The sequence below is a fragment of the Gopherus evgoodei genome, chromosome 18, assembly GCF_007399415.2.
Source record: "Gopherus evgoodei ecotype Sinaloan lineage chromosome 18, rGopEvg1_v1.p, whole genome shotgun sequence".
NCBI classification, from domain to species: Eukaryota; Metazoa; Chordata; order Testudines; family Testudinidae; genus Gopherus; species Gopherus evgoodei.
Window position 1 is genome coordinate 11,154,767 of NC_044339.1, and position 27,673 is coordinate 11,182,439.

The window sequence follows — 27,673 nt, forward strand, 5'->3', positions numbered from 1 at the left end:
TGCAAACAGTTAATAGAATATTCTTTATACTGGAACATGATACCTTAGCACATGTTTTTGAAAATACTGATTAGGAGGAAAGTAAATGGCCATTTATGAACTGCATGGACCGCAGTAGTGTGTTTGGGATTAGCAAATTTTCTGTATAACTTGGACTGGTTGTAGCAGCAAAAGACATTTCAGTATAACAAGCTAATAAATGTCTTTGTAACTGACCCTCCTTGCATCTTAAAATATCATCTGCTGTTGAAATGCCTGAGCTCAAGTACAATGTAAATTCCACAGAACTTGCCAAAGTTCACCACAGACTTGCTGGTTTTGCTCATATCTCATCCAAAGCTGCTGCTGTAACAGAACATACTCTGGTGAATTTTTCTTCTGCACTCTTAAGCCTGAATAATTAGAGGTACTGTTTAAACTGTTGGTTGGTGAGGAATTTTTCAGAGCATGCATTCGTTAGTGGGGGGGGGAGGAATCTGCCGCTGCTGCATTACTTTAAAAAGCCATTGTTTATGGCATTCGTTCTGCTGTTCTAGAGGCAGCCAATGAAAAGAGCATTTAGCAGTCACCTGTACTTTGCTGTATGACTTGACCTTCCTGTGGTATTTTGTATCCTACATTTAGGAAATGCTGCAGTAAAGCTAACTGAATGCTAGGCCAACACAGATGGCCTATTAAAGAGGTGCATACTCTCATGGTGAGCAGAAGACTGGAAACCGGGTGCTTTTGTTTATAGCTGACTTGAGCTGGATTTGAACTGGTGAATTAGATTATATTTATATTTGAGCAAAAATATTAGAGGCTTTTGACCCTTTGGCTGCAAAGGGCAGTTTCAGGCTGCAGACCCAGGGTGTGCTCAGCTGAGCAGGGCTGCATTTCTATTCACTGCCTGGACTTGGCTCAGCGTTTCAAAATTCTGCTTGTTCAGCACAAATAACTTCTGTTTTTTGGATGGGCAAATAAAATGTCACATCACAAGGGTGGCAGAAAAGATTTTGTGTCTAGGCTCGTAAAATTTCATGAGAGCTCTGGCTAAAGTATGTTAGCTTAGCAGGGCCAGGCTGCCTTTGAACTGTTGTCTTGAAAATGCACAGCTCTAGAAAGCACCTCCCTGATTTTTTTCTCATTTCATATCAGCCCAGACAGCAATAACTTCTAGGTAATATTGTCAAATGCTTTTGTTCCCCAAGGTCCTGTTAGTGTCTCATGATTGACGTATTTTTTAGTAGATTTTGCCATTATGCCTAGGATCGGTTGTCTAATTTATAACTACCTGGCTTGCTTTATGTGCTGGAATTGGGGTGGGGTGAAGCCTTTTGTCCCTCGCCATTCTGGGTCCAGTTTTGTACTAGCTATAGTTCAGTCATTGCCAGCTGGTGACAAATTATCAGCTTGAAAACTATCAGAAATGAAACATCTAAAATGCTAGTGACAAAACCAGAGAGGCTGCAGCTTTTATTGCTGTAGCAGGAAGGCTCTGCAGTGGGCAGTGTGCAGCCCTGACTGTCTGTGATTTGCATTCTCAGAGCACGGACAGGTCTTTCTCCATTAGGACTCTAAAGGCTGACTCCGGAGGACTGGGTACAGAGAGAGGTCAAATGAAGTGTTATTCACTCTCAGGTCACACCCTCCAAGCTGTCTGAAATTCCTGACATGGTTAACCATGGCTTTTTTTTTAAAAAGTTTGAAACTGAAGTTTCAGGGCCCTAGATAAATACAGAGGGGAGATGTGTGGAATTCTCCAAATAAGCACCACTTCTCCCCCTTGTGTACCACCAAGCCTGCTGTAGCATGTGTCCTGGCTCTGTAACCAAAGATTGACACACCTTGCTTGAAACAAACTCCCTGAAATCACAGCTTCAGATCCTAGATGGGTTAACTTGGTCCATCTGCCTTATGAGGGGGATAAGTTAATTGGGTAGGGCAGATGGAGAGTCCCTTAGACAAAATCTTGCAAACAGACCTCTTGTCTGCACTGCAGGAGTATTAAAAGTCCCATGGCACTATTTGTAAGTGGTATAATTTGGAGGCCAAACTCTGTTCTCACCTCCCAGAAAATTGCTGTACTGTGTGCTGTTCACTGGTTGGTGCCACCTTCCACAGATGGCTGTGTTTCTGCAGTGCTGTTTGAATATAGCTAGTGAAGTACTTTGGGAACATTCAGGCTCAAAGGCACTATAACTATAGGTGGTTATAAAACGCCTAGGGATTTATGGCTCTTGAGCAAAATTTAGTGAGGTGCCAATGGCAGGCCCTTTGTGATGAGTAGGGAAGAAATAGCAATACTATAGTAGTGAATACTATGGAGTTGTCTCTGATAGAGCTGTAAGGGAAAAGAGGGACAGGTGGAAAGCTGGTGCAAATTCTTTCAAAGGCAAATTAGTCAGTGCCCTTGCTGCACCAGGTTTGCAGGTGTTGTGGCCATCTTGCTCTGCGGTGGTGGTCATGGCACATCCAAGAGGAGGTCACACAAAAACCCCAGTTTCTTTGTGCCTTTCAAAACCGTTCCTGAAGCAGCAAAGATTTCCCCTTGCATGTCCACTCAGTTTATCCCTCTCCACTCTTAGAGATGTTAGCGTGATCGGTGTCTGCTCCTGCATTCCGACCCCCTCCTTGTTTGTTGTTAATGTGACTTTGCTTGGCCTTCTAATATGTCTGTTCTGGGTGTTCATTGTATTTGAACTATCTGTCCAGTGCCTTGAGTGCTGCTTTGGGAGTGGGAGGGTGAAGACTTCCTGAACATTTCAGAAGTCAAGGCTCTTTTGGTGAAGAAATAACCAGAGTTGGACCAGGCTTGGAGGTGCAGCTTTGGGGTGAGCATCATGGCTCTTGTCCTTTAGGTGGAAAATGCTGTTGTGGCAGATTAGGGTGTGCAGCGTGATTCAGCAACTCTCGGGGCTCAGGTTGCAAACTGAAGGTTTTGTGCCTTGCCTCAAAATGGAAGGCAAAGTAGAATAGGCATAATGCAAAACGATTTGCACCAGCCTTCTGTTCCCAATAGCGAAGTAGTGGGAAACGAGCCTTTCAGCCTCCCTACCTGCTGTGTACACCTGGCCTTGTGTGCTGCTATAAGTTACTTCCCAGAGAATGGCCAGGATTTGAGTCACAACTTAGCAGCATGTCCTGCTGTCTATTTGCTGCCTTATTTTTCCTTCCTAGCTTGTGTATGAGCTTGATTCAGCAGTTGAGAGATTCAAATTACTAAACTTGTCAAGTGTACTGCTCCCAACCAGCCAAACAGTCATTTCAATTTGAGATGTGGATGTTCCTGTGAAAGGATCTTTCCCCAGGGATACATAACAATAAGTTCCTTTAAATGAATAATTGTTTAATAGCATATTGCAGCCTGATACTCTTCTGTCCCACCTAAAGGCCTTCAACAATCTATTTCCCTCATCTCCCGACCCCAGTGATTTCTTGAAGGCAGATTTAACAGAGTTCAGTAAGAAACTTGCTCATGTGTGTGTCCTTGTCTCTGATTCTTCCCAGGGAATAGAAGTGCTCAGCTCCTTGTTTCAGACAATGACCTGAACACGGTTGCAAAGGCAGATGCTGCTCTACACGAGTGCCGGAGTCTCTAACACCAAGACTCCAGTTGTAGGACTCAGCCTCAGCACAAAGAATAGGAAGCAAGTGAATAAATTAGTTATGGATTTCAGTGAGCCAGGCAGGCAGGGAGGGAGCTTGCATTCACTGATTAAAAAGAGTTTTCCTATTTTGGCGAGCAATATATAGCACATTGTGAATGCTACTGTAATCAGAATGATAAAGAATAGCAAGGAATCTGTAGCTTTGAGTCCTGTATGTTAGAATTCCACATTGGCTTGGACTAGGAGAAATGTTTCCCTTTGAATTGGTATATGCAGCCTCTCTCCCTCTTGAATCATTGTACGAAGTTCTCTGTGGTGTGAGGAAGGGCACAGCCTCTCGAACAAGTTGCTTTGGTCTTTATACGATGGATTTTTAAGCTCTCTGAAGATGCTTGCTTTTAGATTTATGCTTTCACCTTTTGTTTACTTTACAGATATTTTCTTCTGTGCAGCATGCTGTGCTGTTTTGCCTTCTCTGCAATATGCTTTCATCCCTTCGCCTCTGTTGCATCCCCTGGGATGCTTCAGAACTTGCTGTATTCCCCTTTCCTGACCTTAATCCCTCTGTCTGTGTGAGTGTTTGTATCAAACAGCAGGGTAAGGAACAAGACTTGAAGAAAACAGGCTTAAAAATGAGAGAATTTATTACAGAAATGGAAAAGTTTGGTATTAAAAAAAAAAAATCCATTGCACAGACTGCATATTTGTATACAACACTGTTCCAATGTACAGTATGAATAGTCAACATATATAAGGCATTTCCCAGGAAACCTTTATCTCCCGTTCCGCATAAGACAGAAAATTTTAAATTAGGCTCAAGCTTTGTTTTTGTAAAGTGAATAAAAATAGATATATTAACTATAACTGTCTTTTTCTACATATTCAAGCAACAGTGTGGCTGCCCTTTTTAACAATCTTTTTCAAGACTCTCTTAGGTAAGGAAATGGAATGTGCTGGTTTTCAGTGTGGAACTTTTAGGCAGAGCTTACAAAAAATAACCCTCCAAAACAAACCTGGAAATTCCCGGGTATGGCATCCCACCAGCAAGGGAGGATTTTTGTACGTTTCTAATTTCTCTTGGCACTGGAGGATTCTCTGGCTTCCGTTAAAGCTCTGCTCCCAGATGCATTGCTTTGAACTTTCAATACTGTAATGAAAGGAATAGCATGCTCCTTTTCTCCCACCCCACCCCTGACATGTGGGCAGCACGGCGAAATTTACTAGGTGCCTGTATTTTGCCTTTCTCTAAAGCATCGAATACTGGTCACAGCTGGTGGCAATAGAGTTTTCTTCGTGGACCAGAGGTCTGATACAAGGTGAATAAGCCTGTGCTTGTAAACCATAAAGCAGAGTGTTAAATATTTCCCACATCTGGATTCTCTTTTAAGTAAAAACAGAAAGTTAAAAGCAGGTGGAAGTTCAGGATCAAGCCTCATAAAATAGAGATTCGATGGAATAAAGCTTTAAATACAACTTGGGTTCCAGTGACAACAAAACCACTCAAGATTGCTTCTCTTAGTGCGTAATATTATCCAGGATCCTTTGCTGTATAAGAGCCACATATCATCTCTATATTATTTGATCCCTTGTTTACTAGCACTTCCATTAACCTGCCTTTTTCCAATTAAACATTAAAAGCCCCGCACCCCACCCCTTGTGTTTTTGGAATACAGTGTCAATGGTAAAAGGCTTCTGGGTGTTTGTTCCCTGTTCGCTCCTGATCTTGCTGATAGTATGATGAGGTGGCACAAAATGGCCCTTCTGTGTTCCAAGAGGAACACTAGTAACGTTGCAAATCAGTTCATTGTAGCTCAGAGAGTTGCATCCCAGTCCCTCATGTGCTTTCTAGTATAGATCTCCCACCTCCACATAGCTTAGAGCAGATGGGACTTGAGGTCTCTCTCAGAAAGCAACGTCCCTGGGAATATAGTCTTGCATGGGTGTTTTCCTGTGACTAGTGGCTGGAAGGTGGAGATGAGACTTCAGGAAAGAGCAGGTGCAACATGCAGTTACCTAAAGTTTCAACCTAGCTTTTCCTACATGGGGAGAATGGGCCAATTAACATGCACTGGAGGAACATCTCATTGTGGATATTTCTAAGATGTTTGAAGAATTTGAAATAAAAGCCCTGTTCCTCTGTTTCTTGGGTCTTGGTAGAAACTCTCTTCCTTGGCAAGATTTGTGTTCACCCTCAATGAATCTAAACACTACGGAGATGGCAAAAAGGAGGGTAAAGGCTGCATTTTTCCTTAACTCTAACTGGTCAAACAATAAGGCAACCCTGTAAATCCCAGTGCTAGTGTAACCACAACATATCCTTCCTGAAGATGCTGCTCCTGCAGGATGTGTCTGTTCTAACATAGTATGTATCCTGTTGGGGGGAGAGTGCCTTAAGAGAAGAGAACTGGGCTGAGCCATAGTAATGTTGGTACCTTTCCTCTCTCCCGAGTCTGCCTCAGAACTAATGTGTGATGCATAGTCAGTGTATGTAGCCCTTGTGTTCGCACACTTTCTAGATGAAGTTAAACCATTTCAGTGGCTGATTATGAGATTCCAGGCTGTTTCCCCTCAGTGCAGCAGTGTCACCGTAGCTTTACAATTGAGTGTTGCTTCCCCCTAGAGTTTGAAATCCTCTGGGCGGATCTTCATCTCGACTCTTTTCAGAGAGTAGGTTGAGCCATGCCAGCCGTACCAGGTGATTCCATCCATGTTTTTGGTGTGTTCCCCTTTGCGGTAGTAAACCCCATTCAGGTTGGAATCTGTGCAGCAGCTGTACCAGTATCCACCTTGCAGGAAACAAACAGAGAAAGCCTTTGTCTACCATTTAGTTAACACTGACATTCTGTGTTCATGAGGTGAACAGTTTTCCTTCTGCACGGAAAGAGTGGGAGAGGGGCTAGGGTGCAGAATTCATTCTGGGAGCCTGTGACCTTGGCAGCTGTCATTACATTGGGACAGGAGCTAAATTCAAGACACACTGTCTGGTGAGCCCTTCTTTGAAGAGTTCAGAGATGCAGTGAACAGGGCAAATCACCAAGATGATGTAGCCAAATAAGCCCAGTGTCTCTTTGTTAAAGTTCTTGTCTGAGGCACTTGATGCACCTTTGAAAGTTTCATCTCCATTTCTTCCCTCTCTCCCTCTTTGAAAACAAAAGGTCAGCAGAGGACACTGTTTAGTGTTCTTAGCTGGTTGGCTCTAGTATGCATCTGAAGGCAATTTGTCCGAGGGTTTACCTTGCAACTAAGGCAACAGTAAAGTAGAACAACTGAATTCAGAAACTTTTCCCTTGGAGGCTATAATTGCTTCACCATAAAGCCTACAGAGGTGAAGCTTATCCCTCTACATATTGGGGCTGTATTAAGAAATTTAAAATAAAAGAGTGAGTTCAAAAGCACTCAGTTATCTTGGTGATGAGCACAGTATAAAAAGCTGAATAGAATATTCCATCCAGAAGCTCTCAGTACAACATGAATAGAGCAGAGCTCAACGTGCATGAACCCCCCGATGAAAATAATTCTACAAGTCACTGCAGCCCATATTTTGTATATAATCTTACATCTATTTAGTACCTTCCATCTATAACTGAATATAAAAAAAACACAGGGATAATCTCACCCACATCTGGAATAGCCAAGCAGATAGTTGATGCACAGTACACTTACCTGTGTAGTGATCCCATTGCACTCGTGTGGAAAGCGCAATGGTATCACTAATGTCTATAACACACATTATGGCTCTGAGTAGATCCCGTTTCAATTCTTAGATTGTCCAGAGAACTGACATATGCATATTTCAGAAACACTCATCAGTTCACTGATCTGCCATCAGCATGTTAACAACTTAAAACAATTGATTAGTCTCACTCTGTAACCGTGATGCCATCCATATGTTGCATAGCGTGGTTCATTCAAACACTTGCAGAGGAGGAATCTGTGTGTCTTACCTTTACGTAACGCGGCACAGTCATCCACGCACTTGTCGTTGTCCTTGTCCTTGGTGCTGAAGGCTGTGTTGTTGTGGTACCTCAGGGAGTCATGCCCTGTGTTGCCGGTGTAGTTCCCCAGGAAAAGGCGGTAGCTATTAAACTCGTTGCTCAGGGTGAACTGGTTATATTGTGCATAGCGGATGTTGCCTTCCCAGTCCTGCCACAGGATGAGAGGGGTGAAGAGGAAACAGATTCTGTTTTTAAATAAAATAAAAGTACTGGGCAGACTTTGGCAGCTGTGTTTACCTGGGATGCACGTTAGCTGAGTTTTCAATAGTAATTTCTCTTTTGAAATAGAGACTACAGACTAGACTGCAGGAACTCCATTATGGCAAACTAGGATGAACAAATTTTCACTTAGCTTAGCAGGCTGGTGAATTACCAAGGCATCATGTTTACTAGGTGGTCTACGTTGACATTAAGTTCTATACGCAGAAATCTGGTACGTTTCCCTTCCATCCAACTGCCTTATCTTAAATGTGGACTAACTCAAGTTGATTTTTCAGGGAGTGGCATTTAGATTCTCTGGAAGCCCCACAAACCACCATTTTGTCCATTACCCCATGCCCATCTCTCAAGGCCCTACACTTACAGCTACCATTCTTCCAGTCAGGACCTGGACTGATTAATAACTCGCCAGCCATTAATAGACTGGAGAAGTTGCTGCTGGGCAATGCAAAGCACTCCTTCCTCCCCGCATGCTGTCTCTGCAGCACTCCTCCCCAAAGGAGTGAGCTTGAGTCCCTCCAATCTGTAGTTGGGTATCCCTGTGGATCTTTAAATCCCTAAAATATGGTCAGCAGCATAATCCCTGGGCTATGATCTTGTTCACCTCAGTGATGGGCAAAATTCACCTGAGAATCCTTTTGAGTCTGTGGCTCACCCAAGATCCAATCTGTAGCCACGTGAAGGTTCTGTTACACCGATAGTAAACACTGGGGAATATGCTTCTGTCGTGCCCCTAATGTTGCTGCCAGGTCTCTCTCGCATTAGTCTCTCGAATCTAAATATGCGAGTCTTTTAGCCCTCCATCGCTGTTAGGAGATTGCACTTTCTACCAAAGAACCACTGTGCACTAGAAGCTTTTGCTGCTGGAAGCAAGAACCTGTGAATTACCTCCAGCTCTACTCGCAGCAGGGTCGGGCGTCTGGAGAGCCGATAGATATTTTCATTCCCTAGCCAGAAATCTCCCCGGATATTGCCAAATCCTTCCTTGTATTGTTTCCAATCTCTTTTGAAAGAGATCAGGCCAACTTTGCGCCTCTGGATGATGGTCCAGCCACCACCATCTGTCTCCATGTCACAATACACCTGTAGCAAGAGAGGATGCAGTGCTAACCAGTCAGCAGGGTTACAGGGTCCCACTTCCGATTTCATTGCATACAAGATCAGGAAGCAGGGCAGGACACTCTCTGCACCAAACCTCATCTATCAAGGGAGTTTGTTGGTTTGTGCAAAGAGGCACGAAAACCTGATTTGCCCTGAGCTTTTCTCTCTCCAATATACCCTTTCCATCCCTACTATATAAGATTCTGTAGGGATTTTAAATCTAATATGCCATCTCCCTCCCTCCAGCACTGTAAAAACTGGACTTCGCTCTAAGTGTTTTCCAGTTGTACCGTATTGAAGAAGCTCTGCTAGAACCAAAGGCATGCACTGTGTATGCACAGCATTCTTACCTCTAGGTCAGGGCTCCCCAAGAATTCATCTGGAGGCAGCTTGTAAACACCGGAGATTTTGTAATTCTTCTGGTAAAGAGATGAGCAGTCATAGACAGCATCTACTTGAATCAAACACAAGAAGTAAGATGCTGAGCAGGAGAAAGGACCACCTATCGCGGATGTGTGTCCTCCAAGGCTTTAACACGGTTCTTGAAATAAACATTCAGAGGGGCCGTTTTGTTGCATCTCTAGTGAAGTGCGAAAGAGTGGAGAAAAATCTGCCTGGGGTGTGATGTGTGCATGGAACAGTGCCTGGGGCTGCTCAGCTCTAGATGAGCTGTGTGGCAGCAGTATTGGTGCTGGTCAGGTTTGCAGGTGAGAGAGAGAGAGAGAGAGAGGTGGCAGCATTGGAACATGAGGTGCTTTCTGTGGGATGTGGGATTTCTAAGCCTTTTGTCTTCAGGCCCCAAACAGAAAATACTCCTCATAGGAACTGGAAAGCCCACAAAATGAGATGGCACTTGTTAAAAATGAGAGTGATGATCAGGCTGGTGCTGGATGGGTGGTTATGAGCCTTGAAGCAAATTGCAAAGCCCCACTGCATGTCTAGGTACAGTATTTGCAGATGCTGAGATAATCCATTAGTACAACTGGAGGAAATACTTTTGTGCGCTTTAAAATATCTTTCCATTACACAAATGAAGATTTTAACCCTTTCTGTGGCTGCTTAGCACAATACGATGGCATTAAAATTCTAGCACACAGGAAAGAATGCTGAATGTCGTTTTATAGTCATCTCTGGCTTGGTTATAAAATGTACAAGGAAGTGGCTTTGTGCTTGGCTCTGGCGGAGGGCTGCCTTAGCACTTTACAGCATGCAGTCTTGTCTCTCTTCTCCCACCCATCAGGAGGTGGGGGTACTTTGAAAGCAGCACTTTTGAGAGGGAGGAAGTGCCAGGTGCTCAATAGCGACCCCTCTGGCCTGCTCTGAAGTGAATCTGTGGGGGGTTCCTTGTGCCTGAAGCCCTTGTGTGATGGCCACAGTCTCGGGGTGCAGATGATGGTAGGGTGAGGGAGACTAAAATGGGGTAGCTCTGAAGAGCTCTATTCTGGATCTGGGGAGGAAAGGACAGAGATGCTGTGCTATACTAGGAAACAAATGCCTTGTATGTGTAGGTAGCAGAATCAGAACGGCATCCATTGTCTGTTACCTTTATAGCCTCCTAACCTCTTACTGTAGTGCGCAAAGCTCCAGCCTTCACAGCCATTTCTGTTTTGTATTAAAATTACCAGCACGAATAAAATGTCCCTTTATACACAGGTCCCTGCGTGACAGAAAGGCAAGATCAGCTGCCTGTGCTGATCATGCAGTTGGGCAGATTAGCTGAGTTTGTGAATAAAACACATTGCGCGATAGTTTCTGTATCACAGTTTGTGATGGTGGGGATGGCATTTAGCTCATCTGAATCTCAGCCTTGCCAGCCCCCCTTCCTCTCTGGATAGAAATTGATTGACGATAGGTGGTGCACACGGCTGCTTTTACGGGAGGGGAGAGAAGCCAACTGGGGTGAGGATTTATCCCTCCTGATGGTTTTTTCAGCATATTGCAGGGTGAATGACTTTCACCTGGTGGCATGAATTCCCTGCATCTGGCTGCTGAAGTCCCTATTTGGCTGGCTTTCTCTGTGTGCTGCTTTATTTTACAAAACCACATTGTGGTGTTACTATACCCCTGATGAGACTCATTACAATAAAACATTTCTGTTTATTTAAGAGCTATAAATAGTGAGCAGTGTTTCCAAACTAATGACGTTAAACCTTTTCCTTAAGCAGAACTTAGTAAACACTAGTGGTTTGAGATTTTTTTTTTTCCCATTGTAAAACAGACCCAGAATTAAGGTGTTTAGCACATACAACCACCCCAGGCAATAGTAGTCTTTAGAAGGAAGTTTAACCTTGTTGGAATGGGTTCCCTTTGGAGTAGACTTTCCTCAGCATATCCAAAGCAAATGTGCTGCGAAACTTTCCTGCAACACTATACCAGGGAAAGAGGGAGAATTTTAAACTATTGAAATGTGTGTGTGTGTTATATCAGGGATTTTGCATAATCTACACGCTTGGATTTCTGAGAACTATTATTCAAAAGATGTCCTTTTTTTATTTCATTCTGGATCAGACAGGCATAAAGATGGTGTTGCATCTGCAATGGTGGTTAGAAGTGCCTCCAATTGTTTAACTAAACCTTGGTCCCCTATCAGTGTTCTGGATGATACGAGCATATTATTGCTAGAGGTTTTCCCCCACAAACTGACTGCCTCTTTATTCAGATTGGGATCCTAGTACTTTAGGGCACAGGGAGGTGGGTATTAAATGAGTCCATCTCACTGCAATTGCAGCATCTGTTCTGCTCCCCCAACCCTTAACAGAGAGCGTATCTGATAGTAAACTGCTAACTGGATCTGTGGATTTCTGGCCAAATAAACCTGGCAGCTTTTTGCACTGTTGTGTCTGCAGAAGTGCGCTGGGTAGACTGGTATTCAGTAGGCACAGTCACCAGCTGTGTTAATGGGACATGCTAGCATAGGTTAAAAGTTGGTGGTTAGTTGGGGTTCTGCATTAAGAGGCGCATCTGGGAGCTTGGAGGCTCCGTCCTTACCAGCTGAGGTTTGTGTGACCGTCTGGGCTGCCTGCAGCTGCATGATGTCTATCTGGCTGTTAATTTCAGAGTACTTGCTCTCAGCATCGATGAGCCGGGACTCCATCTGCTTGGTGCTCCCTTCCAGCTCCATCATCTGCGTAACCACATTCATCCAGTCGTCTTCCTGCTTCTTGCTCAGCGTCCCCAGCATGGTGCTCAGGTTGGCTATCTGCAGCTTGAGGTCTTTCATCTCATCGCAGCAGCCCATCAGTTTGAGCTGGGTGTTCCCGCTGGTCATTCTCCTCTTGGGAGGCTTCTGCAGCCACGCTGGGTAGATGGCCAAGGACAAGGTGATAACACAGAGCCATGCCAATTGCATAGAGACTTTCACTGGCATTTTCACTCTCAGCAGTGAGAACTCCTGAGTTCTCTGACTGAGTCCACTGCAGATGCTGTGAGCACAGCAGGGGCACGTGTGAAACTCTTCTGAAAGTGCTACAGCACGCTGGTGCCCTAACTGTTTCTCTCCCCCTCTTGCTCAGCGAAGGTGGAGTCTAAAGGGGACTTCTGCAGCACTTTCTTGTAGGAGTCTGTGCACTCTGGAAGTCTCTGTCTCTCAGCATCTTAAATATCTTTTCTCCTGTGTACCTCCACCCCCCTGCAGCCGTACACAGCATTCTGGCCCCTCCCAGCTAATCTGTTCATATCAAGTGCCCACGGGCTGAAATCAACACAGACTTAGGCCAAAAAAAGGGTGGGGAGGAGACTTCCCTCCACTCACCTGTGCCCTGTCGGGAGTTTCCATTTGGATTTTAGCCCTTTTGGTGACTTAGTCTGGCACGTCAGAGAACATAGCAGCTTTGGAGGCCCAGGACATGAAGGTTCTCTAACAGGGATGATTTTGTAGCAATTTGAACAAAGTGACTTCTGTGGGGAATGCTCCTAGCTTTGACAGTCCTATTTAAAGTATTCCACATGAGCTGTATCTCTTGGGTGCTTTTCCGTTTTGATTTGGTGCAGAGACTATTTTAGCCATTTCATCCCATAAACAGCTAATCCTCCTCTCTCTAGAGGATCTGTTGTTCCTGGAGTATGTGTCTTGTAGGATTTGGAACTGTTCACTTTAGAGAGGAGACGACTAAGAGGGAGTATAGAATGGTAACTATAGAGCAGGTAAATCATGTGCCTCTTTTTACCCTTTCTCATAATACAAGAACATGGGACATTCTGTAACATCGAAAAGCAGCAAATTTTAACACTGACAAAAGGAAATGCATTTTATTACCCAACATATAATTAACCCGGTGAGCTGATACTGAGGCCAGAAGTCTAACAGGCTTTTGAAAAAGAAGTAGACATTTATGTGGATAATTAGAGCATCCACAGTTTTATATATAATATAGGATTAAAAATAATCGTATTAAACCCTCATAGTTCAGGACATAAACCAGGAGAAACTTTCCTTATGGCAGATTATTCTGTAACTGTCATCCACAAGGATTGTTCTGCCTTCCTCTGAAGCTTCTGTCCTGGCTGCTGTTGGAGGCAGGATAAGGAAATAGATGGAGCAAGGGCTTTATTCAGTCTGGCTGCTCCGATGGTAAATGTCATGGATGCCTATTTTTTAAAAAAAAAATCAGTTAATCTCGTTTGTGCCTGGTAGGAAGAAAGGGCGAAAGATACAATTGAGCCACCTTGTTCCACATGGAAGTCACTCATTGGTCTAAAAAGGAACTAGGATACATGGTGATAAGGTTTTAATTAGGTTAATTGATTTACTAGTCCCTGATGCATCTTGAACCTAAGGAAACGTAACTTGCTCCAGCACTCAGCTTTTACTCCTCCCTCAGCCTTGTTAAACTTACTGCTAGATGTTTTGTTTGTAGGGATGGATGAACATGCCAGCCAGCTAGTAACCTTTCAGCAGAGCAGCTGTGGTGTCCTGGCAGGGTTCAGAAAAGTGGGAAGATGAAAGCATCAGAGCATTTGCAAAGATGAAGCATGGTGACACATTGCTTCAGACACTGTATTTCCCAGGGGAGAGACGAGAGCAGGGGCAGAGATCTCTGAGCATGTAGCACGGGTGTATTGGTGGCTGACCCCTCCTGTGTGCTGTGCTCAGGGCACACCCCTGCCATCTGAGGCGTTAGCAGGCAAAGCTCCCACATGTTTCCAGTGACCTGAGATGCCACCAGACTCCATCAGTCAGTAGTGACAGGTGTTTTGGTTTGAAAGTACAGCAGCTCCCTCTCCTGTTGCTTATTTTCTGTTGCTGGCATTTCAAGAACCTTCCATAGCAAAATTGTGTTTTATACCACAAACCAGCATGTTCCCCACACGCAGACCAGAAGCCTGATCTTTTTGTTCTGCATGTAATCCTGTCTGAGCCCTCTTCTAGCCAGAGTTTCTGACTTTCCCTGGGGGCAAATTCTTGTCGGGTTGCATGTGACAAGAAACATGTTTTTGTCAAAAACAGAGACCAATAGTGGACTAAGCTGGGTTCTTGTTTCTCTCTCCCCCCCCAAAAAAGCATACTCCCACTTGTGTCACTGCTGTGGTCAAATCCTTGGCGTTCTTTTGAAATTCTAACAGCCTCCTTTATTTCTTCTAAGCAGTTTTGAAAGCTGATCAGCGGTGCTCAGTCCTAAAATAGAAGTGAAGCCTGTCAGTGATGTGCTACCCTCCGACAAAGGGACATGGCCAACCTTTGCTGCTGTTCTACCTCCCTGAAACTCATTTTCATTTTCAAATGCTCTTAGCTCCTGACTACATCTTTATAACCACCATACTATATGAATCTCAAAAATTGGGGACAGGGTATAGGCAGTGGAGGGGCACTTGCAGTCCCCAAGGGACACTGAAATACATCCTCCTGCTTTCAGCATTGAAGTAATGAAAGGACCCAATGTTTAGACAAATTCTTGCCTTCAGTCAGGAGTTCTAATACAGAGGAGAAACTGGTCCAGTGGTGAAGGCATTAAACTGGAAGACAGGAGACTTAGATTTTATTTCTGGTCCTGCCCCAGGGCTGTTTCCTCTGAGACAAGTTACTTCACCTCTCTCTGACTCAGTTTCCCTGTCTTTAGAATGGGGATGATACTCCGTTTGCTAAAGTACTTTGGTGTCTATGCTGTCCAACAGCTAACAAGGAACGAGCCTTGGTAGACAAGAACAGAGAAGAGGGCAAACCTAGGAAACCAAGCAAACTTGTATATTGGAAGTGTGGACAACTTTATTTTCCTTGTTCTGTGCAATCCTGTAACCCACAATTGATTCTGAATATGGTAATATCTGGCTTCGTGCCATTCCCTAAGCAAACAGGGCTTGTATCACTAGCTGGTGTTACATAATTAGGAGTATATTAGTGTTTTCTAATTAGAAGTAGCTATCTCCTAGACCTGGCGGGATAGATTAAATCAGTGTTGGGCTTAAGTTACTCCTTCCTCTGGGAGCTGTCCCAGCAGGTGCACGAATTCAAAGTGGGTGAAGCTAAGACTAGAAGGCAAACTGACTACTTGGTAGTCGGTCATTGCAGAGCACATGACATGCAGCTAGTAAATGCTTTTGGGGACATAACCCACCGTTGTTGCCTACTGTGATTGACAAGGTGCTTATTAGATTCTTCACTGCTGGCAAATTCCAGGAAATCTACCCCTAGCAAAAGATCCTTAGGGATGTGTGTATTTCCTCCAGATGTGTAATAAATGTATGTGTAGTTTAAGCGTTGGCTATTTTAATAATGCTCATGTTCATTGTTTTTAACTCGGCAGCTCACAATTAGTAAATGATTTCTTATTAACGTCAAATAGAATTGTTGACTGTCTGAGTGATTTGGTTATGTAACCAGTAATAGAGAATGTATCGAATATACGAGAGGAGAGAATAGAATACTGCAGGCTTCCAGGCTGGAGGCACAAATCTGATGGAAGAATTATTTCCGGGAGATACAAATCTATTCCCATTGCCACATCCTGATTTTACTGAGGATGAGTAAGGACAAATACCTCTACTGTCTTTGTTGCTGCAGTCAGTAAATATATTCCATTATTATGGTTGCAAAAACAAAGAAGCACAATAGAAATGCAGTTCCTAAGAATAAAAACTGAGAGATGTAGAAAGACTTACTGCTTTTATTAGCTTTAATTACTAAAGTATCTGAGGGAAGATAGAGGAAATGAAGTGACCTGATTTTTAAAACATCATTGGTATAACTCCTGGAACGACATGTGATATTTATACTACCTTGGCAGTGTTCTTACCTTGCATATCTGATGCCAAAAGACACTCTGTTTCTGGTCTTTCCTTTTTCCCCTAAATGTTTTCCCTTGCTATTTTCTTTCACTACCTTCATTAAATCTCACTTATTAAAGGGCAGGAGATAGCAAGAGGGAGACTTTCTGCAGCATGTCCAACAGGGTTGGCTGAGAATTCTATTATGGTTTTCACTGCCTCTCCCTACATCAGCAGGGAGCTGTGTGCAGGCTTTTATATCAACACTGGGAATCTAGCCAACTTCAGGGCCTGTAAGTGATGTGGTGAGACTTCACTGGAAAGATGAAGGGGGATTGGCGTGGCCTCTGAACAGTCTATCACTGCAATGGTTATTGAAAACAACTCTTTGCTGACATTGGTTTCCCAAAACATTAGTTCCCAAGCATGGGAATAATGTTTAGTAGCTTGATGGAGATATTTTGTGGTGAGTTTTTCTTTTTTTTCAAAAGTTTGTTGAATCAAGGACTCCAGGGATGCCTGAACACAAATAAACTGTAGAATTGGAGAAACTGGCCAGCAAAGGCAACTCCCTGTGCCAGAAGATTATGTGTTCTCCAAAGCTTCCAAAAAGCCTCAGCTTCTAATCCCAGAGGAGAGACCCCCACACTTCTGCACAGGGAAAAATAAACTTGATTTGGATGGGTGACACTTTCAGAACAATGGGAAAGGGAGTCTTTCAGTGGGTGAGGAGAAGAGAAGAGGGTTTTGACCTCAGGGCTTGTCTACATCACAAAGTTGCAGCGCTGGTGAGGGGGTTACAGCGCTGCAACTTAGGAGGTGTACACATCTGCAGGGCATCACCAGCGCTGCAACTCCCTGTTTGCAGCGCTGGCCGTACTCCCGTTTTGTCTCGGGTGTAGAGGATCCAGCGCTGGTGATCCAGCGCTGGTAATCAAGTGTAGACACTTACCAGCGCTTTTCTTGACCTCCGTGGAATAAGCAGGTATCCCAGCATACCTGAGGAAGCCTCTGGTAATCAAGCTGGTCTCCTTCCCCGGTTTGCTCTCGCGTTCCCCGAACCCCGAGCAAGCAGGTCTCCTTCCCTGCGGTTTGCAGGGTGGTTCGGGGAACGCGAGAGCAAACCGCGGGGAAGCTGGTCTCCTTCCCCGGTTTGCTCTCGCGTTCCCCGAACCCCGAGCAAGCAGGTCTCCTTCCCTGCGGTTTGCAGGGTGGTTCGGGGAACGCGAGAGCAAACCGCGGTGAAGCTGGTCTCCTTCCCTTGTTTGCTCTCGCGTTCCCCGAACAAGCAGGTCTCCTTCCCTGCGGTTTGCAGGGAGGTTCGGGGAACGCGAGAGCAAACCGCGGCGAAGCTGGTCTCCTTCCCCGGTTTGCTCTCGCGTTCCCTGAACCTCCGTGCAAGCAGGTCTCCTTCCCTGCGGTTTGCTCTCGCGTTCCCCGAATCCCCGTGCAAGCAGGTCTCCTTCCCTGCGGTTTGCAGGGGGGTTCGGGGAACGCGAGAGCAAACCGCGGCGAAGCTGGTCTCCTTCCCCGGTTTGCACTCGCGTTCCCCGAACCCCCCTTGAAGCCGCCCAACAGCGCTGCAGTATGACCACATCTAACACCACTTGCAGCGCTGGTTGCTGTAAGTGTGGCCACTCTGCAGCGCTGGCCCTATACAGCTGTATTAATACAGCTGTAACAACCAGCGCTGCAAAATTTTAGATGTAGACATACCCTCAGTTTGACTCCCTAATCTTGCATAGCCTCTGTGCATCTGCATTAATGCAGAAATCTGCCTTTCCTACCAAGCTTTTGAAACCTTTTCTGGCTCATGCAAGATGGCAAGTGTGTGTTCTCCACTCACTGGGGGAAGATTAATTTTGGGGCCGCCTGAAAGATGTCTGTTAAAGAGGGATCCAGTCTGTTTTCATTTACCTTCTCAGTTCTCAAATATCTTACAAATTTTAAATAACAGACAATATTGTTGGTGACCTTCAGAGAGCAAGGAGCACTGGAAAGCAACCAGGGGCATCTGAGAGAGAATTTTTCTATTATTAGATATGCAGGAGAACCTAAGGAGAGAAGAAAGCCCAGCATATGAGTTCTTTTCCTTCTGGTGGTAGCAGCTCGGTTGATAGGTTTGTTTTTTTCACCCTCAATCCTTGTCTGATTTTTTTTTTTTTAAAGCCTTTACAGTACAGAAGTCTCTTTCTTATTCGGTGCCTGTTTGATGCATTCATAACTTAACATTAGTTGCATTATCTTTTAAGCAACACTAAAACAATTTGCTGAAGACTTGAGTATTTAGTCCTTGCTCATTAGGACGATGAGTTTGTCCTGGGCATCAGTTTTTGAGACTACTGATTTCCTCCCCACCCCAATAACCTTTGTCTTGTTACATTAGCTGGTCACCTCTTGTAATAACCATCCTTGCTACCATGCATGAGTGTGAAGAAAGGGAATTGCTTTCTAGGATGCCTGGCCAAGCAGGACTGGGGTGAAGGGAAGGAGTTTGCACAATCACAATCAAGGTGAAATCAGAAACATGGATTAAAACCTAGATTTTATCAAAATGTGCAGTGACTCATCCGTGATTTTCTTTGCCAGGCTATCTTTACCAAACTCGTTGCCCTTACCTGGTTGCTAAGGATTATGTATGCAGACCACATAGGTGGAAATCACCTTTTGATGACTCTTATTAGCCTCAGTTTTCATTCTTTTCTGTGATTATAGCCTGTGCCACAAATGGATCTAAATTGTTCTGAACCGCGGTGACTGAAACACTCTTCCAGTGCTGCAACCTGACTGGTCTGCATTTTAAAAAGCTGTGGTTTTTACTGCTGCTTTAGATTTCCACATAAATTATGAAATCAGACTGTGGAAATTAGAGAAATCAGAGCATTATTTTAAAATAACGTATATCAAATCCCTTCCATTGCTATGAAATCATAGAATATCAGGGTTGGAAGGGACCTCAGGAGGTCATCTAGTCCACCCCCACACCCTCCAAAGCAGAACCAATCCCCAACTAAATCATCCCAACCAGGGCTTTGTCAAGCCTGACCTTAAAAACCTCTAAGAAAGGAGATTCCACCACCTCCCTAGGTAACCCATTCCAGTGCTTCACCACCCTCTTAGTGAAAAAGTTTTTCCTAATATCCAACCTAAACCTCCCCCACTGCAACTTGAGACCATTACTCCTTGTTCTGTCATCTGATACGACTGAGAACTGTCTAGATCCATCCTCTTTGGAACCCTCTTTCAGGTAGTGGAAAGCAGCTATCAAATCCCCTCCCTCATTCTTCTCTTCTGCAGGCTAAATAATCCCAGTTCCCTCAGCCTCTCCTCACAAGTCATATGCACCGGCTCCCTAATAATTCTTGTTGCCCTCTGCTGGATTCTTTCCATTTTTACCACATCCTTCTTATAGTGCGGGACCCAAAACTGGACACAGCTGCCAAGTTGTGTTCTTGCTGGGGGCTGCCATTTTAATGATGGGTATCCACACAGGAAGACAGCAGTGCTACTAGAGAGAGAGAACAGTGGGTGATTTCCAGAGCTCTTTTAAGGTAAGAAATAGAAGAATTCCATAGATGTTCACACTAAAACAAAATACAGAACTTACCTTAAAAAAGCTGTAGAAATTTCCTTCTGCTCCCCATGTTTGACTGCAGCTTTGATCTTCCCCCATGATGCTTGTAATCAGCTGACAATGCAGCTAGCTCCTTCTTTGTTTTAAAAAAACAATTGTATAGGATTAAAAATATAAATAGGAAGTATTTTGTCTTGCTCTTCACTTTGGATCAAGCAATCGAAACCCTCACACAAAAAAGATAATTTGGACCTTGACATCCTTTTTCAGAGAAAATCTCAAGAAGATATAAAATGGTGGCCAAACTCTTCTGAAAATAAAAATAATTTACATTTGGTAACTAGAAGTTGGTAAAATGCATTGCAGGTGTTAGTTATTAACTTAACTGATTAATTGGCACTTTGAAAGCAAAACAACTCCTGCAATACAGAAGAAGTTAGGGAGGAAAGAAAAGTAGGTTTCACTTGAGTTCAGCAGGCCGATGGCATTTTCTCTGTAATTTGAGTGAACCAGCACCAGCCCCTGGTGGATTCTCTTTATTTCAGAGATCTATTTGCAAAGTGTTTTACCTTGACAAGCAATGAGTATAAGGCACTCATCTTTTGCCCATATTGAATGTACCACTGAGTGTGCGAGTATAGGCAAAGTTAACATGAACTTCTATGAAAAACGGTGTGTCTGCCTGCTCACTTGTGGGGAAAAAGACAGACGGTCTTACCTACTTCAAGTTGAAATCCTACTGAAAACATCTTGCATTGAAAACATACCTTTTTTTCCCAGCATGAAGACATAAGAACGACCATACTGGGCCAGACCAATGGTCCATAGCCCATTATCCTGTCTTCTCACACTGGTCAGCGCCAGATGCTTCAGAAGGAATGAACAGAACAGGGCAGTGGAGTGATCCTTCTGCTGTCGTCCAGTCCCAGCTTCGGGCAGTCAGAGGTTTAGGGACACCCAGAGCATGAGGTTGCATCCCTAGGCGTCTAGGCTAATAGCTATCCTCCATGAAGTTATCTAATTCTTTTTTTTTAACCTAGTTATACTTTTGGCCTTTCCATGGCAACAAGTTCCACAGGTTGACTGCACTGTGTGAAGAAATATTTCCTTATGTTTGTTTTAAACCTGCTGCCCTATTAATTTCTCTGGGTGACCTAGTTCTTGTGTTAAGTAGAGGGGGTAAACTACACTTTTTCTCCACACCATTCATGATTTTATAGACTTCTATCATAACCTCCCTCCCTCAGTCATCTGTTCTGTAAACTGCATAGTCCCATACTTTTTAATCTGTCCTGTGGAAGCTATTCCATACCCCTAATCATTTTTTTTTTTGAGATGGGGCAATCAGAACTGCACGCAGTATTCAAAGTGTGGGTGTGCCATGGATTTCTATAGTGGTATTATGTTTTCGTTTGACAGTGCCACCTGTTGAGGGGAGGGCTATATGGAGGACTCACTTTATGCTGTGGTTGGCCAGCAAAGCCAATTCTGCCTTGGGGATGTTTCCCCACCTTTTTATCCTGGAAGATTTTGCAGATCGTCTTTCTCTGGAAACTAAGAGGAAAATATCCTCCCGATTCTAGTCCAGTAAATTGCTATGAATCCCAGTCACAACACTGACTAAAAACTACTGATGGCTCTGCCTGACTGGAACATTAGTCCCTCGGGATTCTGTGTGTGCCTGAATGCTTTAGCGCTGTTCGTTCTCTGTCCAGTCCCAGGCAGCGATAACTGGAAAACAGTCTTGTAAGTCCTTAAGAATGTAATAGAATTTTAGAAGATTGTGTCTGAACAATGCATTAATGGCAAGTATCTCAGACCTTCGACCTGCCTGAAAAAGGGTGAGAGCAGTGAGTCTTTGAAATCTGAGGGGGGAGAAAATACTCCATTGGTATTAATTTTAAGCATATGTTTTGAAGGTGTTGACACTACTGCTTGTCATGTTACTGTGTGGCTTCCAGGAAAAGCACAGTCTGTCCCCCCCAGCCTCAAAAGAATTAGTCTCCAAAGAGGTGTGAGTCAGTTTTTAAATGACTCGTTTCCCTTTGAAAATACATTCCAGTCAGCTATGGTAATGGTGATTTAATGAGCTGTCAATATGCCTTCAATAATCAGTGAGTGAAAAGATGACTCCAAGGGAGGAGAGAAGGCAGAAATCCAGCTAATAAACAAGAAACTCGGACTCAAACAGGGTAGGGCCGAACCCCCCCGCCCCGACACAGACACACACCCCCAGCATTTTGCACTCACCTACGTAAGATTTAATAGCAGCGTGCTTAGAGTTCATTACTCTTTAGAAACAGCATATTGAATGCTCTGCAGTATAATATGAACTATAACCTGTATCACTCAAACAACACCTGTCAGATTAATGAAGGGTGCACAGTGATTCATGAACTGAGCTTTGTGGGGATTTGTTTTACTCTTTATCATACATAGTAGGGATGAAAAAGATCAATGGGAATCATCAACTCCATTTGTCTGCCAGTGCATATAATCCCCTATTGCATGCAAACATGAGAACAGTATGCAAACTTGCACTGCTCAGAAATGCCGCCATGGATCCACCTACCCTCCCTCCCCCAGTCATTAATGTGAGTTTTTCCTGCCTCACTGGAGGTTTTTGTGGTTAAAGAAACCTCTATTTATACTTAAGTAACATTTAACAGAAAGTCAGTAACACATTAAGTGTGTGGCAGTTTCAGGAGCTGTCCTCGGAAGAAAAATGGTGGAAGCATGCAGTGGAGAATGTCTGCTCAATCAGCTTCTCAAAGAAATACCTTTGCGCCTTCTTCCATGCTGCCCGCTAACTTGGTTCATCCTTTCTGCATTTATCCATAAGTAGCTAGCCCTTCAACTCTCTCCCCGAGACCCGCCTTTTCCATATAATCTGCAAGAAATTGATGGTGATGGGTCGGGAGGCGAACGAGGCCAAGCTGCACTCTTATTTATCTAACAATTAAAATTTTGCATCTCTATTTCTATAAAAATTGTATCCCTCTATCCTACCCTTCACAAGTCACTTGTCATCTTCTATTGTAGTCTCTTTGGGACAGTGGCCACTGTGTTCATATGTCTATATGGCATCTTCCACAATGGAGTCCTGATCCTGACTGGACCTCCGGACACTATTGTGATAAAATCATCAGTACATTTATATAGCTAGCGTATTTCTCCAACCCTCTGGATGCCTCTTTTGTCTGTCACTTTTACTGCAAACCTGCCCCATCAATCCTGGCGCAGCTGTTCCCCTCAAAATACAAAGATATTCTGCTCTCCCCAGTCCTCAGCAAACTTGGACTTAAACCCAACCTGCCTTGACAGCTACCCATCCCTTTTCCTTCAGGCCTGCACCTCTGAATCCATCAGACATACCATTTTCAACTGTTCTTCAGGTTCCTATCCACCATCTTCATCTTGGAACCCCCCCTTTGCTCCACCGAAGCTGCTATCTCACTGAGCTTTACCAGTTACCTTTTCCTGGATAAGTCTCAAGACCTTTACTACATGCTCAACTTTCTTGAACCCTCTGCTGATTTTGATACTCAGTGACACCTGCTTTAAGATTCTGTCCTCCCTTGGCTTATGTGACTCTGTCCTCTCTTGGTTCTATTCCTGTTTTTCTTTGGTCATTCCTTCAGTCCAGCATTGTCCTCCCTTTGTGATACTGCCAGACAGCAGTGCAGAGACCATTTTATTCCCAAGAGACACTGTATCCTAAGAGCCAGACAGCAGCTCTTGGTGAAGCCCACATCACCAGCAATACAACCCAGCCTCCCCACTAAGCTATCGACATTTGTTCTGTCCAGTGCACTACCAATATAACGGCTGTGAAAAACACATCATGGACCATGAAATAAGCCCTTCCCCATGAAATCCAGTGTCCCCTTGTCCCTAGGAGCACTTCAGCAAAAGGGGTTTCTAGCTCCAGCTGGGCTGGGGAGGTACAGGACTTGTCCATCCCCTGCACAGTCACTGGGGGCAAGGGGACCAGACCCACCTCCGGGTGCCTCCCCCTGCTGCAGAACACTCTGGTATTGGGCAGCAGCCCCAGAAGTTCTGCAGATGGAGGAGGCTTGTGTAGTTGAATCTTATCTTACCTGTGCAGCTGGGAGCGCCCCAGCAAGCTGCTAGTCTAGGCAGGGCTGGGGCAGGACAAGACTTGCTCTTTCCCTGAAAGGCTGCTCTTGGGTATCTCTCCTGGCTGCAGATCAGTCCGCACCCCCTTCCCCACACTGTCCAGCTCTGAAGGCAGAACAGAAGTGAGGGTGGCAATCCCATTACCTCATTACAACAGGTTTGCAACGCCCCTCCTCCCATCTTCTTTTGGGTCGGGACCCCCAGAGTTACAACACTGTGAAATTTCAGATGTAAGCATCTGAAAATGTGAAATTTGCCAGTTTTCAAATCCTATGGCTGTGAAATTGACCATAATGGACCATGAATTTGGTAGGGCCCTACCAATGCATGCTTGGCCGGTGGGTTCCTGCCAAAGACCCACTTCTGTTGTAATTCCTACAAGATATGAGCAAACTTTTGCTGGCTAGGCTGAGAGTCAGATGGGTACGTTGATATTTTTGGAAAGGATGTAATTTCATAACTATCATATTTATGTGTATATAAAAATTGTATCTCTGTTTGTTTGACTGCCTCCCTTTCGCCTGCTTTTTGGTTGCTTGTCAATATCTCTCTGGGGTAGGGACTGTATCTGTATGTCACCTAGCACTACAGAACCTTAATCCTGATTGGGTCTTCTGGGCACTACAGTCTTATAAATAAACAGCTGAGCTAGGTTCCTCTTTTGGGATTATTTCAAGGACATTTTACAAAGTAATATTTGACGCTTCTATTTAATGCCCAGAATTGATTTGTACTTAATAGACTCTGAGTTCCTGTTTTGTTCTCCTGTGAATCGTTCAAATAAAAATTAAAATTAAAAAATTTTATTTTTGACTTTTTTTCCTTCCCAAATGGCTAATAGTTGAAGGTATTTTTGGAAACTGAACCATTCATTCCTCTGTCTTATTTTCCTGCGTGTTCATCCAAAATAATCAGAATTGGGTCTGTCTTTGTTTTTGAACAAATGTAAGATGGCCAGATCCTGTGACAACAGGTGTCATTGCAAATAACAAGAATATTGTCGGCTGCTCTAGAAAAGAGAACATTTTGTTTAGTAGCTTTTGCCAACTGAGTGCACAGGTTGGATTTAGGGAATTCTCATCACGCTAATTCTTATAGGAAAAAATGCTTGATTAAAAAAACCAAACAAATAATGAAATATTTCCTTTTTTGGAGGCTGAAGAGGAGATGTCACCTCTTAAATTTAAGAAAACCCTCTCTTCTGCATTGGATAACAAAAAGAGAGAGCACATAGAAACTCTCCCCATATGAACCTCTAGTTTTAATCATAGGCTTTATGTTTTTACTTCACTGCTAATGCTCCTGGGCTGCCCATGCCAGTAATCTGGATTCCGCACTGAGAGTATTCACTCTTAGAGCCTTTTCAGGTAGAACTTCATCCTGTACTGTGTCCATAGGAAGGTCTCACCTGGTGGATGGGGGAGAGGGAGGTGGTCTACATGTGGGCAGTTGTGGGAGAAGGACACATGGGGTCACCTCTCTCTTTATTCCTGCCAAATGAACCTCCAATGTAGACTTGCAGGCCTGAGCACCTTCCACAGTGCGTTCCAGAACCTCCCTGGAGGATGAATAGAAAGGAGTAATCTGGGTTGACTGACAGATTCACTTCTAAAGACCACCATTTTAGCCCTTGTTTAGTACCTGGGCCAGAATTTTTGTCATGCCAGAGAAAATATTCCTGACGGACAGCTGCCAAGCTATAGACACAGCAGCTTCCCTTCTAAATCAAGGTCATTCCTGTCTCCCTCCCTCCCTCCCCCACCTCTCAGGCTAACAACAAATTGTGCCTTGTTAAGGCTTGTCTGGAATGCAGAACATTTCATTCTACTCTGCACAGCAAAGGGGAAGCATGCACATAAAAAAAAAAAAAAAAAAGTACCAGGCTCTGTCAAGGAAGGAGCTATGCTAATTGCTGAAGAATAAAAGATAATGGCCAATTTGTTAGCAAGCGTTGACAAGAAAGATAAAGTTGGAAGTAATTAACTGTCTTAGGTACTGGGAGTGATGTGTCTGCCAATGGCTCTCTAAATCATCAGGCTATGAAATGTGACAGACATTTATCACTTTTATGATGCAGCACTGCCTAGCTCCTGCTTGGGACCTGTGGAGGCAGTATGTTCTTTGATTGTCACCACTGAGACGCGGGTATATTCCTAACCTGTCCTGCCTGGGTGACTAATTTTGGGATGTGTGGTTGGCTGTGCATACAGAGCCCAGTAGTGTCTGATTCACCTTAGTGAATTTTGAGCTCATCTTCACTAGGCCGGTGTGCATTTTACTCCATCTGGTGATATCTGAAATGCATTGAGGAAGCTTGGTCTAACTTAACCAGGCTGGAAAGAGTTCAGGGTGAGAGAACTAAATCAGGAGCCTGTGACAACGTTATACTAATATTTCACACTTCTGCTGGTGTCTTTTTGTAAAGCACCCGGAGCATTTCACAGCCATTCGTTCAGTAAGCGTCACGACACACCCATGAGGTAGGTTAAGTCTCATGATCTCCATTTTTACAGTTAGCTTAACGGACACAGGCTGACTTGTCCTGGGCCACAGTGGAAGTCACTGACTGTCAAGAAAAGAACCCGGGAGTCCTTTCCCAGATATTTGTGCCTCTCTGAATTCTCTGAAGTATAGGATTATATCTCCCATCCCTTGCCTTGCACTGACTTAAATGGGTAAGGGACAAGTTGTGGGTGACAGTCTGGTACCAGAATGTCTGTCTCAAGTGCTTTACGTTGCATGTTTCCCTTTCAAATCACTGTAGCAGGAAGGGAGGGTCTTGGACCATTTAGGCATCCAGAAGCCCCACAGGAGACGGCTTTGTAGTGGATTTAAAACAAACGAACAAACCAGGAGCCAGCCTGCTGATTTTCTGGCTTCTTTCTGTGCTAGGGCAGGGGATAAAGCACCACTATTGGTTATCTCTGAGGCACAGAGCTGGGTCTCTGTTGAGCAGCATGAATTAAGTTGGCACCTGTTCCTCTCTGGTGCCCATTAGTGGCGTTTTGGAAATGTAGGGATTAGGAAAAGGGTTCTTCCTATCTCGAGTATGCAACAGCGCAAAACGATCCAGGCCCTGTCTTTTTCACAGCTCTTGTAGTGTTCCTGAGTCAGCATTACAAGGCTAGACTGTGGCATGAACAGTCTGGCCTGGCTGAAGAGAGTCCCATGTATCCTTATAGATGGGTTCCGTGTGCTCCATAGGGTGCACAGAGTTCTCATTGTGTAGGAAACAAGATGATGTACATGATGCAGCCAGATTAAGGGTTGTGATGTAAGTAGGCTACATGCATGGACAATGAAACTCTAAATTGTACATAGACCTGGGAAAACATGGATATTCACTACTAAAGAGCCATTGGGAACACCTGGACTTCAATAATAAAATACAATAAAGGAACTCATCCGATCTGACTGCAGGGCACCTGTGTTTTGATCCTGGACTTCTCTGGCAGCATTTATGTACAAAATAGATGCATTGGTTTGATTTCAGTGGCAAAAAGACTGAGGCTAGATTATGTAGGATCCAGGGTTATAGATGAAGCCAGGAAAAGCAGAGCTGGAAACCAGACCTCCAGATTCTGAGCCCGGTGGTTTAGTCACAAGCCCATCATTCCCCACAAAAGAAATTTTGAGAATAAATTTATTATACCACTAAGAAGGCTACTGAAACATTTCTTTGTCACCCCATGCCTCCTTAGCTCAGCTAGTGTGAACAATGCCACTTCAGCTGACGGCTCTCTTGGTATTCTCATTATACATCTGTATTTCCAGAGATGTTGTAATTGAAGGGAAAAAACAATCATCAGTGGGAGAGACATGAAGCACTGAGAGAGGCTGGCGATGGCTTTGGT

At 44.2% G+C, this 27,673-nt stretch overlaps 2 protein-coding genes across 8 annotated transcripts in view; one reads left to right on the forward strand and one right to left on the reverse strand.

Annotated features, from left to right (window-relative positions):
* MTOR (mechanistic target of rapamycin kinase) overlaps positions 1-27,673 on the forward strand; it is a 105,095-nt gene that overhangs the window by 29,790 nt on the left and 47,632 nt on the right. The gene's annotated exons all lie outside the window — the stretch shown is intronic.
* Positions 430-12,652, reverse strand: ANGPTL7 (angiopoietin like 7). 2 transcript variants are annotated; one of them, XM_030537239.1, is made up of 5 exons: positions 11,894-12,652; positions 9,256-9,359; positions 8,693-8,887; positions 7,535-7,733; positions 430-6,376 (listed from the first exon to the last, which is right to left on the reverse strand). In XM_030537239.1, the coding sequence occupies exons 1-5, from the start codon at positions 12,270-12,272 to the stop codon at positions 6,207-6,209; spliced, it is 1,047 nt and encodes a 348-aa protein (XP_030393099.1). In that variant the 5' UTR covers positions 12,273-12,652; the 3' UTR covers positions 430-6,206. The 2 variants fall into 2 exon arrangements, with proteins under 2 accessions (XP_030393099.1, XP_030393100.1); XM_030537240.1 differs by having other exon boundaries at positions 432-6,376; positions 9,256-9,356; positions 11,894-12,650.

What these genes read in the sequence shown, in the direction of transcription:
- ANGPTL7 (XM_030537239.1), bottom strand. Translation starts at nt 12,272, where the DNA reads ATGCCAGTGAAAGTCTCTATGCAATTGGCATGGCTCTGTGTTATCACC. An exon ending in TGGGGAGCCCTGACCTAGAG is followed by an intron (nt 8,888 to 9,255) that starts GTAAGAATGCTG and finishes CTCTTGCTACAG; the next exon opens with GTGTATTGTGACATGGAGAC. An exon ending in CTGTGCCGCGTTACGTAAAG is followed by an intron (nt 6,377 to 7,534) that starts GTAAGACACACA and finishes GTTTCCTGCAAG; the next exon opens with GTGGATACTGGTACAGCTGC.